Source organism: Podarcis cretensis (genome assembly GCF_951804945.1).
Source record: "Podarcis cretensis genome assembly, chromosome: 13".
In the NCBI taxonomy this organism is placed as follows: domain Eukaryota; kingdom Metazoa; phylum Chordata; class Lepidosauria; order Squamata; family Lacertidae; genus Podarcis; species Podarcis cretensis.
The window spans coordinates 28,548,441-28,569,754 of record NC_137182.1 but is presented as its reverse complement, the minus strand read 5'-3'; the positions used below and the strand labels follow the sequence as shown (position 1 = coordinate 28,569,754).

General features: G+C 46.7%; 1 protein-coding gene across 2 annotated transcripts; it reads right to left on the bottom strand.

The window, feature by feature from the left end:
* Nucleotides 1–3,190: 3,190 nt before the first annotated feature.
* PGAP3 (post-GPI attachment to proteins phospholipase 3) lies at nucleotides 3,191–15,936 on the bottom strand. Of its 2 annotated transcripts, none has more exons than XM_079948877.1 (8): nucleotides 15,719–15,936; nucleotides 13,403–13,500; nucleotides 12,404–12,526; nucleotides 9,705–9,767; nucleotides 9,089–9,150; nucleotides 7,900–8,036; nucleotides 5,568–5,772; nucleotides 3,191–4,252 (listed from the first exon to the last, which is right to left on the bottom strand). In XM_079948877.1, exons 1-8 carry the CDS (start codon nucleotides 15,906–15,908, stop codon nucleotides 4,192–4,194), a joined length of 939 nt encoding a protein of 312 aa, XP_079805003.1. In that variant the 5' UTR covers nucleotides 15,909–15,936; the 3' UTR covers nucleotides 3,191–4,191. The 2 variants fall into 2 exon arrangements, with proteins under 2 accessions (XP_079805003.1, XP_079805002.1); XM_079948876.1 differs by having other exon boundaries at nucleotides 12,404–12,556; nucleotides 15,719–15,933.
* Between the last annotated feature and the right edge of the window lie 5,378 nt (nucleotides 15,937–21,314).

Here is a 21,314-nt window from a genome sequence, read left to right as displayed (position 1 = left end):
GTCACCATAGGGGCTTCCAATTCTTAGGGGCCGAGGTCCCTTTGGCTCAATAAAATATTTGAGGGGGTCAGCCCCCCTTCCCAAAGTTGATGGACATTGACATTCAAATGGTGTGCATGTGCTGCATCATGTGATCAATTATGTGGGGTGGGGCTTACCTGGGCACCCCCAATATTTTATTCAATTTGGCACCGCTGCAAATCACCAGCCATCATGGACTGCTAACCCTAGGCAGTAATGATTCTGTAGACCAGTGGCTGGAAACTGGGGAGGGGTCTTCTTGCTGGTTTCCCTCAGGTACCTGGTTGGCCCCTGTGAGAATAGGATGCTAGGCTGGATGGGCTTTGGCCTGCTCCACGAGGGCTCTTGTTGTTTCCTTTATTCCCTCATAAATTTTTATTCATTTTCCACACAATTTAACAAATTCAATTCAGTTTCCACACAATGTTCCCTTAGCATTTTGACTTCCCACCCTTACCCCCATGATGTTTCTGTTCAAATCCTTTTATCTACTGCCTTAAATATATAATATAATATAATATAATATAATATAATATAATATAATATAATATAATATAATAAATTATTTCTATAGTGTATGTCCCACGTTACATTCTTTTATCATTCCCACTCCTTGGCTTATATTTTCCAGTCCTGCCTGCAATTTCATTGAACTATAATGTTTTCTCAGGTAATAATATAATAATGGTCTCCGCTCTTCCGCAAACATTTCGTCTTTTGGGACTCTTGTTTTTTGCCGCCAGTTTCACCATCTCCATATAGTCCAATAGTTTTAAAGTCTGCTCCTCTATTGTTGGAACTTCTTATTCTTTCCATTTCTGCGCGTACAGAATTCTAGCTGCGGTGGTAGCATACATAACCAATTTAACCCACTTTTGCAGGGGACTTCTGCCCCTATTATCACCCCCCCCCAAAAAAAATGCTTTTTTGGGAAATGACAATTTGGCTCTTTCTATTTCCTCAAGCCCTCCCCTGGCAACAGCATGTGCTCTGTCCTGCCACTGAGCTACAGGCCCTCCACCGAGGATCCACTAGCATGGGCACTTTTCCTAAAGGGAGGGTGCAAAGCAGCCCTTGAATGCTCTCTGGCCTTCAGCAGAAGCGCAGAGGTGGCCTTTGATGACGAGCTCCAGCAGGTCACCTTCACCCACCCGTTTCCAAGCTCCCGGCCAAAAGGACGGGCAGAATGTACAGTTCTTTGAAAGCGGCCTGGGCTTTCAAAGGGGAAGAAGTGCCCTTTTCATGGCAGCAGCAGGATTATTATTAATCCAGCACACACATCTAGCCAGAAGGTAGATACTATATAAAAATCCAGCATGGCACAAATACAGCTGGTCAGCAGGCACCAGAGCCCGAAACAACTGGCACCTGTGTGGTGAAGAGGGCAGAAGGCAGGCTGCCCCCCCCCCCCTGCTTTTAGTGACTTGCAGAAGATCTGGCTTCCAACCTTGGCTTGGTTTATTCTTCTAGCTCAGCCAGCCTCCCTTGCCGAACAGTGCTCTCAAGTGGTGGCAACAACAACAACAACAACAACTTATTAATACCCTGACCATCTGGCTAGGCTTCCCCAGCCACTCTGGGCAGCTCCCAGCAGAATATTAAAAACATGACAGTAAGAGGTGTTTGACACTGAACAGATTCCCACGAGAGGTGGTGAACTCCCCTTAAAGGTACAGTTAAAGGTACCCCTGACTGTTAGGTCCCGTCATGGACGACTCTGGGGTTGCGGCGCTCATCTTGCTCTATAGACCGAGGGAGCCGGTGTATGTCTGCAGACAGCTTCCTGGTCATGTGGCCGGCATGACTAAGCCGCTTCTAGCGAACCAGAGCAGCGCACAGAAACACCGTTTACCTTCCCGCTGGAGTGGTACCTATTTATCTACTTGCACTTTGACGTGCTTTCAAACTGCTAGATGGGCAGGAGCTGGGACCGAACAACGGGAGCTCACCCCGTTGTGGGGATTCAAACCACCGACCTTCTGATCGGCAAGCCCTAGGTTCACTGCTTTAGACCACAGCGCCACCCGCATCCCTGAACTCCCCTTACTTTGCCGGTTTTTAAGCAGAGGTTGGATGGCCGCCTGTCATGTATGATCTAGTTGAGATTCCTGCATTGCAGACCCTTGGGGACCACTCTAAAGTTTCTGACCACTCTTGAGATTCTATTAAATGTACCTTCCAAGGCACCAGCAAGCCACCACTGGCCTCCATTGCCACCTGGTGGCTGATTAGAGTCATAGAACACCTGACATCAGCAAGCCACCCGGTCTTTTCCATTATTTCTTTGGTTCTCTCGTCTTGAGTCATTTTCTGAAGAACCCTTGGCAGTCTTGGCTCCCTCCTGCTGCACTGTCTCTGTCTCTCTTTTTCTGGCAGGAAATGCTTAAGTGTTCATGCACACCTTGCTGAAAGTGCCTCAACCCGACGCCTGGAGTGGTGCCAAGTTTGATGTCATTTCAGGGCTGCAGAGGTGTGTCATTGGGAACTTGCCCCCCCACCCCCAAAATCTCTGGGAAGGTTCGCAAAACCAGTTGGCTTTGCCAGAAATATTGAGGCAGCTTATCTGCAGCCCCACCTTAAAAGAGAATCTTCTGCAACGTCAAGTCTTTCCAAAAGACAAAAAAGGAGATAGGCCCACACCAAATGAACAGAGGAGATCTCAAGGCTGAGATCTCTGCCCCAGAATTCGTAGGGGGCGAAATGGCCTCCAGGAATGGATGTTAGCCACTGTAATCTAAGATGGAACCATGATGCATTTCAGAGATGCTGGGGACACAATTAGGCCTTACAGTTGTACCTTGGTTGTCAAATGCCTTGGTACTCGGACGTTTTGGCTCCCGAACGCCGCAAACCCAGAAGTGACTGTTCCGGTTTGCGAATGTTCTTTGGAACCCAAACATCTGACGGGGCTTCTACAGCTTTTGATTGGCTGCAAGAGCTTCCTGCAGCCAATCAGAAGCTGTGCTTTGGTTTTGGAAGTTGAATAGACTTCCGGAACGGATTCCGTTCGACTTCCAAGGTATCACTGTACTTGTAAGCATCCCAAGGTTAGTAGACTAGATGCAACTTTGGTGGACAAGTCTTCTCTCTCTCTCTCTCTCTCTCTCTCTCTCTCTCTCTCTCATACCCCACTGCAGTCTGTGTCTATTTTAAAAACAGAGCAGATGTGTCAAAGGAAAGGAGAACTGCCATTTATTTCCCCCATGAATCGCATATCAGCTTGAACAGACGAATACAGCTTCCACAGACTGGAAGGAATAGTCTTCAGGATGAAAAAATTCAGAGATTCACCCCAATTGGTTTTTTAAAGAAGTCTTTTAAATATATATTTTTCCATTCTGCTCAGACTTAATTTGAGACAAGGCCCAACCCCTGGTTTTTAATGCCAGGACTCGGCTCTGAAAAAATAAGAATGAACCGAGGTGCATCTGAGCCCGTACAGAGAGCTCACACCACCAAGGAGTATGTGCACAAAGCTTCGAGGTCAGAGGGAAAATCTTCTCTTTTTCCTCCTAGAAGTCACCGCAACCTGGAATCTTAGTTCTTGTTTTTATCACGACAGGGAAGTCGTGGGGAAGTAGGGTTTGCAGAGCAGTGTTACCTGATGGGCTGGCAAAGAACAAAAGGCAACCTGTCAATGAAACAGCATGTCAGGACTGCTTCGCTGAAACAGTTGACATTTCAATTTCACCCATGGCACATGACAAAGAAGGCTTCTGAAAATTCTGCGTCGAGAAGCATCGTCCATGCTGCTTTCGGAAGTCGACTTAGCAAAAGCATATTAGACCAACAGATCTAACACCATAGAGCTAATCAGGGCGGGATAATAAAAACAAATGTTCAAAAATGAATTGACCAGGACAAGCCACAAGCAAAATCTCCCCAGAGAAGCATGAAAAGACTTGGGAAGGCAGCGCGAGGAACTCGAGCGCAAGTTTCAGGAGAGGCAAGATGTATATCCTGATATATCCAGGAGAAAGGCAGAAAGTCAGTCTAGGACACCATGGCAGCAGAACCCACACGTGGATGCTGGGGAAGTAGGAGGGCAGAACCAGGAAGTGCAAATTGCTACCACTTCTCAGAACACAGCACACTCCTGCTGGAAACGAGCCAATGGATGTCTTCCATCGAGACCAGTGTTGTTCTCCAGGCTGTGTTCCACCAGCGCCTTCAGTCTATTTTAATGATGGAGTTGGCCTTCAAAAGATAGAGGCTGTCGTCGACAAGGAAACTGCAAGGAGAGGAAAGAGGAAGTTGCTGAGTGAAGGGATGGATTGAGCTACCCAATATGCCTAGAACTAGAATGTACCCATCTTGTCTTCCTGGTGATGTATGAAAACCTTGAAATGCAAGTCTCCTGAAATAGCAGCTACGTGAACCGCAAGGAAGGTGCAGCACCCATATTGCCCTCCCTCAAATCTAAGGTCCACGCCTGAGGTCCTGCTTGCATGCCCCAATGGTGGAATTGATTAGAGCTGGTGAGCACATGAAAGAGGTCCTTCCTGGTGGTGGACCTGCAATTGTGGAACCCTCTTCCAGTCAACATTCATTTGGCTCCTTCAGTTCAGGCATTCAAGGAGGCCTTTAAAGCTCACTTTTCCCCTACTGCCTTTCCTAAATACAATTTTGGTGATCTAATTCAGTATCTCTATTGGTTTGTTTTGGTCTGCCTAAGGTTCCTGTTGTTTTTTGCTTCTCTGTACATTGCTATATGAGGGCTGGAATGAAGGAGTACACTTTATGCTCCAGGGAAATGGCTGCTTGTAGCTTCGTTTCATGAAAGTATATTAAATATGTTGCACAGGACTGGCTACAGGCCACAGATTCCAACAAGTTCTAGCTTGTTGGATTGTGTGTGCTCTAGATCAGTGGTCCCCAGTTGGCAGTCCGCAGACCCCAAGGGGTCTGCATAACTCACCCGAGGGGTCCATGGCATCATTCACATAACAAAAACTACCATAAAGATATTTAACTTTTCAAAAGTAAGGGGCCCATGGTTTGGCTTTTGAAAAACAAGGGGGTACTCAGTATTTCGGTATTAAGGAACCACTGCTGTAGATCATATGCCTCCTCCATGAGAGTTTTAGTTGCAACATGAGAACAGGCCTTTTCTGTGGTGGCTCCCCGTTTCTGGAATGCTCTGCCCAAGGAGGTTCGCCTGGCGCCTTCATTATACGCCTTTAAGCACCAGATGAAAACATTCCTCTTCAACCAGGCCAATATTAAATGTGTTTGTGGGAGTGAAGTAAGAGGTGGTGGTGGTATTGGTTTTTGTTTTTATTATGCTATGTTATCTTGTATTTTTGTGTTGTGAACTGCCCTGACTTGAGTGAAGGGTGGGATACAAAATAAATAGATCAGTGGTGTGTGTGGGTGTGGGTGTGGGTGTGACACTCAAGATACTGCTGGACCACACAACTCCCATCATCCCTGAACTTTTGCCATGCTGGCTGGGGCTGATGGGAGTCCAAGCAGCGCCCTGACAAGCAATCACAGAGAACCAATGGCAGAAGGCCCACCCGCAAAGGCAAGCAAACTTGGCTGACCTGTAGAAAAGGATATTGACGGGGATGGTGCTGATGTGCCAGATGGCATGGGCATCGAAGACCCAGAGCAACGGTGGGAAGTCCAGGAGCTCCAGGAGGGCCAAGGCTTGCAGAAGCAGCACAACCGCCACACACTTCCAGACGTACGGCAGGCGTTGCTGGTTCCTCATGCACCAACCCAGCCACCAGAGGAGGTTGAGGAGGCCTGCAAGGTAAGGCAGAAAGAGGATGGCGTTTCATGCCTGGCAGTAGTCACAGTGGGGTAGGAACTTAGATGTGTTATGCACATGGCGATGCACCAGAGGCACTAGCAGCCCTGTACCCCAGACCCCTTGCTCCTCAGCACCAAATCCCAAGGCATGCCAGGAATATCCCCTCCCCATGCATACATCCTCCAGAATCATCCACTGAGAAAGCATGGAGGAAGCTAGAAAGGGGAGCTGCAAGTGGTGACTCTGCTTCCGAGCCGTAAGTCAGAGGAGGAACCTCTGGGCAAATATGTAACAACACAAGCTTTTGCACTGTTGTGGGAAATCATGGCTCCAGGGATCTACAGACCTGTTCTCTGTTTGCCTCTATAATGCTGAACAACCATAACTGAGGTGCCCTTTTCTTGCTGGTTGGGCCCTGCACCCAGTGAATCCGCAGATCCCAGGGAACCTGCCCTGAGGGTCCTGGGCTGCTATCCTGGTGCTCTATACTACAAACGCCCTGGGAGTGCAGGGAAGGAATAAGGGAGATATGTACCAGCAATATAGATGCAGCCTCCAAGTTACGCTCACAGCTATTTTGGTGTGTGTGCTTTTAAAGGGTGTAGCTACATGCTGCTCTTAGCAAGTTGCAAGTTGGCATCTGCCTGTCTCAAGAGACAATGGAGTGCGCCTCCAGGGGTGAATTCAAACTACTGCATTGGCAGCACTAAAGTGACGTCCCTGGGGCACAAGCCTGGGCAATGTGTATGGAGGTTCTGGCTGTCCAGACGACAAGACCTTGACCTCGCTGATATGCTCCAAAGGAAAACAGGAAAAAAGCACACCAAGAACTCAGGCCAATGTAAGTTTCAATAGTGGGAGTGATCCCTACTCGCAAATTAATAGTCAATTGTAACAAAAATATATTTATTTGAAAGTCTTCAAACTTACACGACCCTTTAAACAATTAGCTGATGAAGGTGAATACATTGAAACAGGGCCCTGTCATACATACTTTTGAATGGATTAGTTTTTGTTACAATTGACTATTAATTTGCGAGTAGGGACCACTCCCACTATTGAAACTTACATTGGCCTGAGTTCTTGGTGTGCTTTTTTCTTGCTAAATTTAATAACAAGAACTCCAACTTATTTAACTTAAGGAAAGCAGAGCAATACGTTTGGCACCAGCTTGGCTGCAGGAGGTGCCAAAAGGGGGCGTACAAAGCGCCATCCAACAGTCTTAGGGACTCCACTCCAAGTCTGCGTAGGATTTGCTCCTTAGCCTTTTCTTCTCCCAAAGATATCCCACTAGGCAGGAGAGGTTTGGGATCAGAGTATTCCTCCTTCTAGATGGACTGCCTTCCCAGGAGGACGAACCCCATCTAACCCTCACTTCCCTCGACTGCATGTGCATAAACTGCCTTCTTGACTGAGCTTCATCAGCTCAATCCGCCGGAGCCTGTCTTTGCATGCAGGAGCAAGTCCCTAACTCACCGAGGGATTGAGACCCATCGGCTACCCTCACCTGGTTTACCCGACCAGTCAAAGCTGTTTCTGGGGTGTGGCCACTGTCACATGACATCTTCAAGGAGCCACAGGTGAGAACTGAGTGCGGGGGGGGGGGGGGGGGACCAAAGGTGGGCAAACCACCCCAGAAGGTGCATGACATGTCGTCGTCCCCAGAGGTGCTACCCTTCCCCTAACACCCCATACACCCCACTGCTCTGAGCACGGCTTGCATATCTCCACGAAACAATCTTTTGCTCGGGTTAAGAAACAGAATGATGGGAAATGATCTCTCTGTTGCCTTTCTGTGGCCAGATGCAGAGAAGGACTTCTCAGAGATTCTCCAACCAGAATCAGCTAATCTCTCTTCCCAGGAATTTGCAGTCCTGTGAGGGGATGTGGGGGTGTTGCCTGACAACTCTCAGCAACCTTAACAATTTGCAGTTCCCAGGATTCATTGAAGGAGAATCTACAACCGTATAAAGTGGCATGATACTGATTGATGCAGATGGGACCTTAGAAAGGTTGAGGGCATTAGGGGAGAAGGCCATACAAAGGTTATCTGCTGGGCTACACCTCCACACCAACCAACACCTGCCGCAGGGGGAAGAACATTGCTCCACTGCCCTCACCTATTACTACGTTGGCAACCATATTGTAACCATAGTCAAAGCGCACGAGCGTCAGATACGACACATGGCAGGCCAGGAAGAGGAGCAGGAAGATGCCTATGGCGGTGGCAAAGGCTGGACGTTTCAGACCCAAAGTCCTGGAAGAAAAGAAAAAGAAAGAGATGGTGCTGAAGGAATTTGCAAGAGCTGTAGGAACTGGGTCACTTCTGGACTCGTTCCTCCGGGTCTAGGCCAGGGATGGGGAACCTGCAGTCCTCCAGATGTGAGCCAAGGGTCAAGGACAAAGGAGTCCAGTTGGAGCCCATCAACATCTAGAGGCCGCAGGCTCCCCATCCCTGATCTATGGGCACGGCTGAGCTGCAAAGGATGGTCCTGCCGTTCAGAAACTTGAGCAGACTAACACAAAGCATTTTCTTTTGCTCGAATGGCCACAGCTACAACTCCCAAAAGACCCGGCCAGTTTCCACTAGCTCTCCTTACTTGCTGCTCTTTTGCTTTGTCCTTGGGTTGCTCCTCCTCTATCTGCACATATCCTGTCCGCACACATTTCCTCTTGCGGTTTCGACCTGTCCTTTTGCAGATGCCCAGTTTTTGAATAAAAGCGAAATATGGGAGCTGTGAGTGGACAGGGGAAACTCCTCTCTGCTGCTGCCACTCATCCGCTCACTTAAAAAGGGAAACGTGAGCTGCTCCCAACTGCTCTGGAGGCTGAACTGGGGGTGTGGGAGCTGCTTTAAAGCCTTTGCAAGTTTCTCTGCACTCTCCCTCCTAAGCCTCCCAGGTCAGGGGCTTAAAGGGGGAGCCTGGGGATACTTGGCAAAGCCACGCAGGGGATTTCGACAGGTGGGAAAGGCTGATAAAGATCTAGCCTGTGGAGCCCAAAGAAAGTTCCCCACCCCACCGTAACATTTCAACCAGTGAAGCTGAAAAGTGGGAGAGGCGGGACAGACAAAAAGTATATGTTTGCAGGGCAAGTGGTGAAGCTTGTCACCGGATGAATGGTGACCAACAGAAACCGCTTTGGAAGGGGATTAGATACAATTGCAGGTAGGGGAGTGCTATTGGGCTTGTACCAACCACATCAGCCTGCTTGGCCACCGTGGGATAACAGAACACTGAACTGGATGGGCCTTTGGTCTTTCCCAGCTGCAAGGCTCTCCTTATGTTCTTAAGGAGGAGAGAAACTCACCGGACGCAACACAGGTAGACAGAGTGAAGGATGACGGCTGATGCACAGAAATAATCCATTTTCTGTGGGATGAGAAATATCGTTAGAAACCGGTTCTCATTCAGTGCTACACGTTCTCTTTAGAAAATCCTCATGGTATTTGTGTTTATTCATGGCTTTTCTCCAGTGACAGGGAGCTGCATTGAAAGTTTTCTCTTTCCCCTGGGATTATGGCCTGCAAATACTCAGAAGCCTACTAGCAGTATTTTTAACACCCAACAGAGAAGATTCTTCCTGGTGATAGCTGTCCTCTTATCCTACCTCAAAAATAACTTGATGAGATTATGATCCTGAGCGCACATATCTGAAAGAAAGTCTCAGGCTAGAATCCTAACCTCACTTTCCTGGGATAAACCTCCACTGAATTCAATAGGATTTACTTCGACGTAGACATAGTTAGGATTATGCTGTCATGCTGGCTGCACTATTTGCCTGGGGTTCACACAAGTTGCTTTTTTTCTACCATTTACCTTATCTAATTTTTTAAAACCCACTAGAGAGGTTTCTGCCATGCCTTCAAAATTCCCCTGGCGCCCCTTACCAACATTTTTCATGATACAAGAGCAAAATTGCTCACCTCAGTTAGATTCGTTTCTCGAGTATGGAAAACTGTAGACCAGAACCAGGCATTTAAAGAAACCTGCAGGGGGAGTGAAGGAGCAGGGAAAGAAATGGTTATCCTGAAAATACCACATTCTATGAAGTTAGGTTGTTAAAACCGGCTTCTACCACAGAAGTAATAAAAACAAGCCATTCTGGGATAACCAGGATAACTGCCATATGGTACTTAAACCAACAAACCCAGAAGCAAGTCCCACCCCCTCTTTAAAATTAGAGGAATCATGCTGCTTTAGTTTATTGGACTGCTGCAATAATACTGTATGTGAAACACTCAAAAAGTCCTAGATACAAGCTATCTCTTATTATTATTATTATCTATCAATTCTATCTCACCCTTTCCCTCAAATTGCTTCCGAATCAAAACACAATTTGCCCACAGAGTAGAAGGAAAAGCTTAGATAGAAACTGATATAAGAAAAAACTGCTCCTTTTCCCTTATGGTACCCAAGAGCCTGTATAGAGTCCTTATGTAGGTTCTCTATTGGTAGGAGAAAATAACAGGCCAAACCAGAGAATATTGAGAGGCAAAGTAGCTAGTAAACCTGATCTTTATTAAACTGTTGCAACAGGGTGCTCACCATGCAGGAGGGAGGAGGCACCCAGAACACTGATGTGCAAGCTCTTACATAGACTTTTGAAATTGCCTACCCTGTAGCTCAAGACCACCCCCCAAAACATCATACATCCATCACAGAAAGAGGTGGTCCCCAGCAGAAATCTGAGTGTGTTGCTTCTCTCCTGTCTGCCAGTATACCTGATAATGCCTTATCTGATTGCCTTTTCTGGGTAGCCTGGCCATTCCTTTGAGATGGTAAATACTTAGTTCTTGAATCTCTTATGCATATTGATAGTGTGCTCAGCTTAACAGATACGGGGCCACTAGGTGGCGCATCGGAAGATGGCTGACAATAACATCTCTCCGACCCACACGAGGTAATTTGGAGGCTATGATGGGGGTAATTAGCCTCCTTAACCCCCCCCCAGGATTATGGGGGGGATGGTCCTTGCCTGCTGTGCCCTATACCACCCCCGAATTTGTGGGGGTGGGGGCACTAGGCACAAAGCCCTCCTGTGGGATTTTCGGCACTCCTCGACGCCGTCCCTGATTCGCGCCGCTGGTTGCAATGATCTTTAAAAGAAATAATTTGGACATGATTAATTGCACATACATCAAGGAAAAAGGGGAGTAAATACTGCTGACAGAAGAGATCTCTGATAACAAGACAACAATAAAATACGAGAAGAACGTCAAGATACGGTAATGACTGAGGGGGGAGGGGGGGGAAAACCTGCCTCTACCTTTTTATGTGATTTAACAAGAATCCCCCTCCCCTAATGAGTCAGAAATCAAGGACTTAAGCTGTGGATTTAAGGCTGTGTGGAGATAAACTTTCGATCCAAAGCAATGTTTCAAGATGAAGCTGGAAAGCTAAGAGTTTTGGAGTGACGCAGTCAGGAAAAAATGTCGTTCGCCATTTTGTGAGGCATTGTGGGAGCTCTTGGGTCTGGGAGGAGAAAGAGAGAAATAGAGTTGTTTACATATCGTGAATCAACTCCTCGGTGGGACTTAAGAGCGACAAATGCCAAAATTTACGATGGATAAAGTGATGTTATCTACGAAGGAGATATATGGAAACCATCTGGACTTAGTGGAGGAACCGGAAATCCACACAGGATTATTACACTTGCTATCGGCTTAAGGAGACTAACAGAAGAGATCGTAAAGGAAAAAGAGAAATCATACGAACAAGATATGATGTGGCAACACCAAGATAAGACTAGATAGAATTATGAACTTTGTTTGGACTGATTGGGACTGATTTGGACATTAACACAGTAATAAGAAGATGATCTGAATTCCCCTTTGGATCTTGAAGCATGGGTTCCCCCAACAAAATTTAAAAATTTGGCTTTGTAATTCGGAATTTATATGATGTGATTTAATTTGATGTGATTGGCCAGTTAATAAAAATTATTTTTTTAAAAAAAAACAGATACTTGCCACACTGTATTTACAGGGAGGTGTAAGCCCCTACAGTCCAATGACAATTGGAAAGCTTTTCCCATCTGAGGTCAATTTGGGAGAGTCAAAATGGCTTCAGGATTGTTCTCTTGCACTATTTCAGACATGTGGTTTATATACTTATGTATGTGTTTGCTTTGTATATTTATGTGTGTGTGTGTGTATGTGTATATATATATATATATATATGGCCTTAGAATTTCTATAACAGAAATCAACTCTATAAGCGTTGTTCCAAAACATAACCCTTTTTTAAAAAAAAGCACAGAGGAAAATACCACATCATTCAGCAAACCTTTGTCCAAATACCCACAAGGCCACTGGAAACACACTGCACTCTGCTGTGGCTCGAGTTTGTTCCTCATGGGAGATGCCCTCCTTACTTCCTTACTTCGCTCTGCATTTCTTGAGACAGCCTGGACTGAGGAGCAGGACATGGTGTGTTTCTGTGAGTCTTCTTGTAGGGAAACCTGTCATGTTTCCCCCGCTTCCTTCCCACAAGATCTCAAGCAACAAGAAGCATTCCTTGTCTTTTCTATTCTCCATGTTTCCCACCTCTTTGAAGAAGATGAGAAGGAAGCTAAGGCACCCATCTTGCCATGGTGAGGTATTAACCGCCCAGAATGACTTACCCAAGCAAAGGCAATGCAGGTATGGTACATGGGAGAAGAGCGGGGGACAGCAGCTTTATATCTGTTCAGCATCACTAAATTGGCAATTCCGTTCAGGAACGAAGCAAAGGCAGAAGCAGGCTCCTGAAAAAACAGGAAGCGGGAAAAGGGCCACTGAGGGTCGGGTGGGAAAACAAGGGAGGGAGAAGAAGGAGGAAAATATGTCATCAGCCAGAAATGAGAAAGTATACATGCTCTTTCAGGACGGTTTGAGGCAATGGTGGAGAACTGGATTTGGCCAGTGGGCCAGATCCTGGGCTCCCCCCCCACCACCACCACCCTTGGAGGGCTACTCCCACAGGTCAGTCACTTAACATCACAATGATGTCAGGTGACACATTTTTGCAGAAACCTCCACTACAAAGCAAAATCCCAGCCCAGGAGGGTTTAAGGTTACTACCAACTAGCTGGTAAGTTTCAAGCTCTTTTTTTATCGAAGGCAGCTCTTTTGAAGCCACCCAAACTGGCAGCCATGTCTGCCTCCTGTGGGAGCAGGTTCCATAGTTTAACTATGTGTTATGTGGAGAAGTACTTTCTTTTCTCCTTCCTGAATCTTGCTACTGTGGTGGAGTGTGTCTCTAAGCCACACGCGGTGCGTGGGTGCATGTGTCCGTTGACGCACCAGCCACAGGCGGCATCGCTGCTGCACCTTCCTCGCACCACTGTCCCCAGATCCGAGCCCTACAAGGCGACTCGGGGAGGATGGTGTGGGGATGCGACAGCCATGCAACCCGATAAAAGGCGCACAGTTGCTGTGTTTGGTTGCCCTTTTCTGAAACTTTTCCAACTCTGCAATATCCTTTTTGAGGTAAGACGACCAGAACGGTACACAGTATTCCAAATGCAGTTGTGCCATATGTTTGTATAACAGCATTATGATAGCAGCTTCATTTTCAATTCCTATCCCGATGATCCTGAACATGGAACGTTTCACAGCTGCTGCACACAAATGTTGCTTACCTTTCCATGAAACTGAGGCACTTTGTATCCTTCCTGGACGTAAAGGCCCACCGTCAACCACATACATTCATATTTACATTCATCTCTGCAGGTCCATCCTAGAATACGGTTGGGGGAGGACAAATTAAAATTAGTGCAAATGAATTTATCGCCTAATGCCTGAATGCAATGGAACTCCATGAAATAATTTTAAAATACCAGGGTGGGAATGGCGGGGAGGGGGTACTCAGATTTGCCAAGTTTGTTTTATTTTAAGGGAACATGATGTATGGATGTATGACTGGCAAGCCGCTTGTTGTCAGGATGAATTCTTACAGTTAACTTGTTTGTTTTAAATGAAGCATATATTGCATGTTTTCTGCTTGGAATCAGGAAACATGCAAATGCAACTATATACAGTGATACCTTGGGTTACAAACACCATGGATTACAAACACTTTGGGTTACAGACTCCGCTAACCCAGAAATAGTACCTCGGGTTAAGAACTTTACCTCAGGATGAGAACAGAAATCGCGCGGCAGCGGAAGGCCCCATTAGCTAAAGTGGTACCTCAGGTTAAGAAGGGTTTCAGGTTAAGAACAGACCTCCTGAACGAATTAAGTTCGTAACCAGAGGTACCACTGTAATATCTCTATTAGAACTACAATCCCATATGGCTGTGGTATGAAACATGGGGGCTTCCAGATGTTGTTGGACTCCAACTGCCATCAGACCCAGCCAGCATCTGAGATGGTGGGAATGGTAATCCAAGATCTGGAGGACCACAGGTTCCAACTCCCTTGCCATGTGGACTTCTCAAAATTAAATGTATGTTTGAAACTTGGGTCTGCCAGTTCTGCCATACATATACATTGAATAGGAGATGTAATGGGCAAGAGGGGTTAAAGTTTCCTGAGTGAGAGAGGGATGTTAACATTGCAGTCATATACAATGGTACCTCTGGATGCGAACGGGATCCGCTCCGGAGCCCTGTTCGCATCCTGAGCAGAACGCAACCCGCATCTGCGTGTCTGCGTGTGCACAGGTCGCAATTCGCCGCTTCTGCGCATGCGCCTGACATCATTTTGAGCGTCTGCACATGCAGTAAAACCCGGAAGTAACGCATTACTTCCGGGTCACCGCGGAGCGCAACCTGAAAACGCTCAACCTGAAGCAACTTCAACCCAAGGTATGACTGTACACTTACTTTATTTTGTATCCCATTTTCCCTCGAAGAGGCTCAAAGTGGTACCCTTTTTATTTTCATGACCACCCCTTTGTGGCAGGTTAGGCTGAGATATAACTACTAGCCAAAGGCCACCCAGTGGCCTTCAAGGCTGAGCAGAGATTATCCAACACTCTTAACCACAACATCACATCGCCTGCTTTAATTGGGGAGTATATATAACTGAACTCAGAAGGCTTCCTTCTGAATAAACATACATAAGATCTAACTGCATGTAAATGATGGTATATGTTATGCCACCCACAAGCAACCTAGTTAATTAAAGAATTGTGGCTTCTTCCCACTTACTTGCTATAACCTCCAAGAAACCTGGAGGGCGGATAAGGAGTTGAACCACATACCTAGCAGTGAATGCTACAACAAGCCACTCAATGGGCTCACTTTCAACAGTGCCATAAGAAACCTGGGAGAAATAAATCAATGGGGGGGCAGGGGAATCTCACTTGAAGAGAGATACTTTAAAAACATTAGAAAATAGTTGTCTTTACCTAATGGGTAAGGAATGGCTACTCTCCCTAATTCAGGATGAGATAGGAACAGCCTAAATAAGTAAAACAACAATAATAAACAAGAGACAGCTTGCAAGGCCTGCAGCAGCTGCCCCACCAGCCCTTTTGGGGGCATAGCAGTCCTGATTGCAAACAACGATGCAGCAATGCAACAGCTGTGTGCGCAGCCTCGCTGCGCTGGAGCCCCAGGCTGCAACCCTATGTGCATTTCCCTGCAAATTGAACTCAGTGGGGCTTACTTCTGAGTAGGACTTCACTGTTAAGAGGGGGAGGGGGCAACATAAGATCAGCACTACATCCAAGAACCATTGCTAATTGGAAAATGCACTCTGCACATGTTCAGACGCTACTGCCCGCTACTGAACCCCCTCCCACCAAGGGCAGCGGGAGAGAGCGTCAGGAATTGGTCAAGAGGGCGGGTAGGCGCTGCCACCAAGCCGTCCTATGGGGAGCCCTGGGCGGGGCACCGTCATTCGTGTGCGTGGCTATGCAAATGGAGAGCACTCCGCGGACACCGCCCCCCTCGAGCCTCGTCCTTGGCGGTGGGCGTGGCCCTCCCTCGGCCGGGGGCCTTACAGTACCTGTGAGGCTCATATAGAGAGGCTGGTGGGAGCGGAAGTGCCGCAGCCCGGGCCCGGAGCAGTTGCGCCTCTCGCAATGCGTCAGGCATTCTCGGTAGACGGGCTCCCGGTCCCCCCGCGAGGCCTGGGCGGGAGCCGGGCCGGCGCCCGCCACCCCCAGCAGCAGTAGGAGCGCGGTCCGAGCCGCCATCCCGCCGGCCGGGAGGCTGCAAGCTCCACTTCTGGTTTGGGGACCGGAAACGGTCCTTTGCTTTAAGCAGCCGGGGGAAAAGCCATAGAGTTGGGGGAAACCCGAGCCGCACGCGCAAAGGTTCCGCCTTGGCGACAAGGGCAGGGGATTGTGGGAAATGTAGTTCTTTCTTCTACTTTAATTCCTGAGAGACTACAGTATTGGGAGAAACTTACCCTTCCAGTTAGAAGCAGAGAAGAATCCCCATCTCTGTCTCCCCTCCAAGCGCTACAATCCTGTCTCGTCCATTTACAAGCAGTATTGCCACCTCTCTTTCTCTTGAAAATTACCTTTTTAAAATCTCTTCCAGCTGCCCAAATTTTCCTTTTAAAAAAAACACACCAAAAAAACCCCCGTCCCTATATTATTGCCCTTATTTTTGCTTTTCGAAAATTCCTTTGTTCAGTGCAGGTTTCTAGAATGGTCACTCGTCAGTGTTCAGCTCCTTTCCTCTGGGTCTCTAGAAATTCAATCCTGGGCTGTGGGAACAGATATATAGCTTGCCTCCAATGCACACGGGTGTAAGCAATATGTACACACACTGGCAGTCTGCACACTACCTTTGAAGCACATTATTTGCCTAAAAGAATTGTGGGCACTGTGGTTTATCTACCACAGAACTACAATTCCCAGTAAACTGTAGTGTCCATAATTCTTTGAGGGGGGAAATGTGCTTTGAATGTGCTTTAGTGTGTGTGCAGTCACACATGCATGCACGGCATGCATAGAGTTTCATGTAGCTCTGCCTGCCATTTCACATGCTGGTGAGGTTAATTTTGATAACAGATTGAAGATAACGTATTGTTTGCTTTCCTTGCCTATCTTTAACCCAAACAAACACCTTGGCTTTTTAATCAAGTGAAGAACTGGCTATGCATAGCATTAATTGGGGCAGTAAGAAAGTTATGTGCTTAAAATATATGGTGTGACCATAGTTTTTAGCATTTGTAGTAGAAGCAGAGATGAGGCAAAATGTGTAGGTACTGGTGTTCTTTTATGGCTGTTCTCCCTGTCAGTGTTTTTCCCTTCACCCCAGAAAAAGTCGTGTGGACACCCACAGGCAGAGCTGATAGCAAAGTGAATAGGAAAGCCCTTGAGACTTTATTCCTTCTCCTGAAGAGGCTTAATTCCTTGAAAGGTCTGGTCAGATCCTCAGGCCTAACAAGTAGCAACCACCCTAACCAGACCTCATGAGCAACAGAATCTGGAGGAATTGTTTGCCTCTGTGGTCAGAAAGCATCCTGGTTGTGGCTCCTGAATTTCTTCATCTCCTAGCTTCCTCAGAATGGAAGGGTAGAAGCCATTGCAAATTTATTCTACCGGTAATTCATGTACTGACAGAATTGTCCATTGCTTTGAAGTTATAGCTGTGAACTAATTGTTTTAAAACAATCTATGGTAGTGGTTATGACCGCATCAGCATTACAATGAATCATGGCAAATTTTATTTTTCAGTGACTGCTGCCTGGATAGTGTATGCATTTTATTGTACTCAATATTTCAAGGTGGTAGCTCCTTTTGCTAGGGACCAAGTCCCAATGAATTCAATAAAAATTACTTCTAAGTAGACACCTCCAGTGATTCATGTGTATACTCTTCCAAGGGCTGCTTTGCAGATATTACAGCTCCAATGTTAATTTAAATACCTTCTATATGATAATTATGCATTCCACTGAATACCTGTCAGACCTGAACCTGTTGCCCGATAGTAGCCTGAACTGGATGACCTTGGGTTCTTGTGTTTTGAAAGAGGGAGATAGTTCCCTCTCCCTATTCATTCTTTCCATACCATTCATCAATTTATAAATTTTGAGATTACAATGTCATAGGGTGGGGGGGATTAAAACAAAAAAGCCTCATCTTAAGCCTTCTTCCCTACCCCACATAAGCTGCAACATGCTCTGTTTTTCCAGTCTTTTCCCAGTCTCATTCTGTGCAGAATTAGGTGGACAGACTAAGCCCACTGAAATCAGTAGCATGGATCCCAAGATTAGTTAAATTCACAGGAGGAAATATTTCCTGTCCTCATTCCGTCCCTGTCCCCCTCGGTAACCACCTGTGCCTTCTGGACAGCCTTTCTGGAGGGTCAAGGGCTGTTAATGAAGAATGTGTGATTGGAAAGATGGAATCACTTAAAATTGTGTGAACCTCTCCCTAGCTTGGGACAATTCCTCTTCTGACGGAAAGAGCTGCTCAGTAGTGGAATGGACTCCCTCGGAAGGTGGTGCACTCTACTTCACTGGAGGTTCTTTAATTGAGGTTGGATGGTCACCCGCCAAGGATTCTTTAGCCGTGATTCCTGCATTTCAGGGGGTTGTACTAGATTACCCTTGAGCCCCTTTCCTACCTTACAGCTTTTCAGCAGCTCCCCATGCACCATATCCCACATTATACAGGAGGGCCCCCAACTTTCGGGGAGGCACAGGTGACTACTGTGGGGAGGAAGGGGTGGGAAACTTTCCTTTCATGAACTTCCTTAACTTAAATTAGGATCTGGGCCAGTAGATCTAGACATGTCTACCTCCCGCATAGGATTGGGCTATTTGTTACGTATTCAGTGGTCTGTGTTTGCCTGATCTTTAGTTTGGACTAAGGAAGGGCTCAGCAAACTTTTTTAACAGGGGGCTGGTCCACTGTCCCTCGGACCTTGTGGGGGGCCGCACTATATTTTTTTGGGGGGGGGGGAATGAACAAATTCCTATGCCCCACAAATAACCCAGAGGTGCATTTTAAATAAAAGTACACATTCTACTCATGTAAAACACGCTGATTCCCAGACCATCCGTGGGCCGGATTTAGAAGGCGATTAGGCCGGATCCGGGATGCGGGTGCCGCTGTGGGTAAAACCTCAGCGCCTAGGACTTGCCGATCGTATGGTCGGCATTCGGATCCCCGCGGCGGGGTGAGCTCCCGTAGTTCGGTCCCAGCTCCTGCCCACCTAGCAGTTCGAAAGCACTCTTAAGTGCAAGTAGATAAATAGGTACCGCTTTATAGCGGGAAGGTAAACAGCGTTTCAGTGTGCTGCGCTGGTGCTGGCGCTGGCCCCGGCCTCTTAAGCGAGAGGGGCACGCAACCCCAGAGTCAGACACGACTGGCCCATACGGGCAGGGGTACCTTTACCTTTTACTTAGGCCGGATCTGGCCCCCCGGGCCTTAGTTTGCCTACCCATGGAGTAAGGAATCTGAGCTCCTGTGTTCTGATTTGATACATTCTGTCCAATCACAGAACATTTTAGGATTTGGGCCTCTGCCATTGGCCCTTGAACTCTGAGTCGTGATTTGCAGTTTGGAAGTATAGGCAGCCAATCACGGTGGGAGTGGGAGTGGCCCAGGCTTTCAGAAATGTATACAGTGGTACCTCGGGTTAAGTACTTAATTCATTTCGGAGGTCCGTTCTTAACCTGAAACTGATCTTAACCTGAAGCACCACTTTAGCTAATGGGGCCTCCTGCTGCCGCTGTACGATTTCTGTTCTCATCCTGAAGCAAAGTTCTTAACCTGAGGTAATATTTCTGGGTTGGCGGAGACCTGGGAGAAGAAGCAGTGGAGGAGGATTGGAAGAAATTTAAGGACTATCTTCAAAAACACTGTAAATTATATGAGTGTTAAGAAGGATGAGAGATTTGAAAACAATAGGGCACCATAAAGTTAGCTGAAAAGATTATGAGAATGAGTGAATTTCATGAGAAAGATAAATTTTAAATGAATATCATGTTAAAACTAGGTATTTAGGATTTTGACAAAAATATTCAAAGTTATGGATAAAATATTGGAATTCTGTACAATAAGAATGAAAATAAGGTGATAAGTTGCTGGCTAAAGTTTTATTAACTTGGAAAGTAGGAGCGAGAGACGTGAGGAAGTCCAAAAGGAAAAAAATGAAGAAAAGATGGTTATTACAAGATGTATAACTTTATGTTTGTTTTATTCTTTGTTTGTTCTTTGTTTATTCTGTCTTTTTTTCTTTATTGTATTAACAAAATTCTTAATAAAAAATTTATTAAAAAAAAAAAAATTCTGGGTTGGCGGAGTCTGTAACCTGAAGTGTCTCTAACCTGAAGTGTATGTAACCCGAGGCACCACTGTATAAGCAGTTGCTTTGCCTCTGTTTTCCAGTTATGTAGTTCAAGTAAGGTTCTTGCTGTTATTGCTGTGTCTTGCCTTGTGGGAAGCCACCTACACTTCACTGGCGACGAGCATGGGATGCTAGGCTAGGTATGCAGCCCTGGCTAGCTTCCACAAGCTGAAATCACTGCTGGGGAACTATTGCCTCAGCTGAGCTGAAATTACTGACGACAGCCACAAAGCAGATCACACAGAGTGGATGTCATGGCCACATCGAGGAATTTGACACAACGGTTCCAGAGAAATACTATTAATTGGTCCTTTTAAATGCTTCTGGTTGCTCTGGAAGAACCTTTTTGAGATGGGAGGGGGTGACCAGCAGCTGATTCCTGTGTAAATGTAGCATAATGTACATAATGTCTGTATGATGATAAGGCTTTTAAAAAACCAGTCCCTTTCCTAAGGTCTTTTATATTCCATTGCCCAATATTGGTAGGGAATATATTCTTTCCAGGCCCTGGTGTTCTGCAATGCTTTTCAGCTGGGATTGCAAAGGTAAATGTCTCCTCTTTCAGGTGGAACCCGGGGAATTAAAACCCACTCCTTGCAAACAGCTGCAAGGCATGGGGAAAAAATATGGCTGAGGGGAAAGAAAAGAATCAGTTAACACCACAAGAAAGTCACACACAGAGAGCCTTTGGCTGCCTGCAGGGTTTGGAGGAAGCCTTGAAAGAACCCATTCTCTAGCAATTCCTCCCTGTTCCAAGAATTTCCTCCGCAGAGTGCAGTCTCTCAAGCCAACTGCCCCTTCTTCTAAAGTCGTCTCCCACCCACTGGCCTTTCATATCTGAGACAGACACACACAGAGAGAAACTACAACAAGCCCAGCAAAGCCCTGATCACAACTGGCAGCAAAGCGAGGCTGCCAAAAGCGGAGAGGAAGCACAGCAAACTGGCAAGGCCGGCTGCACGCACGACTTTCTCATAATCCGTCAGGAGTCAGGATTTTGCCACAAGCCCAGCAGTGCTCAAAGCATCTGGGAGGCTCTTCCTGAAAAGGGGTTTAGGCAGAGGAGAGCAGCAAGGCTGTGGGAGGATCGAGAAGAGAGGGATTCTTGAACAGTCGCCCTGGTGTTTTGAAGGCAGTTGGGGGGTGGGGAGGAGTGTTGCAGGCTGACCAATACTGGGTTTCTTCTTCCCTATACAGTGGTACCTCAGGTTACATACGCTTCAGGTTACAGACGCTTCAGGTTACAGACTCTGCTAACCCAGAAATAGTGCTTCAGGTTAAGAACTTTGCTT

Excerpts from the sequence above, each read along its gene's own strand:
- PGAP3 (XM_079948876.1), bottom strand. The coding sequence starts at position 15,908 with ATGGCGGCTCGGACCGCGCTCCTACTGCTGCTGGGGGTGGCGGGCGCC. Across the intron at positions 9,151-9,704 it reads GAGAAACGAATCTAACTGAG|AAAATGGATTATTTCTGTGC; the intron begins GTGAGCAATTTT and ends CTCATCCCACAG. Across the intron at positions 5,773-7,899 it reads GGTTGCCAACGTAGTAATAG|GCCTCCTCAACCTCCTCTGG; the intron begins GTGAGGGCAGTG and ends CTTACCTTGCAG.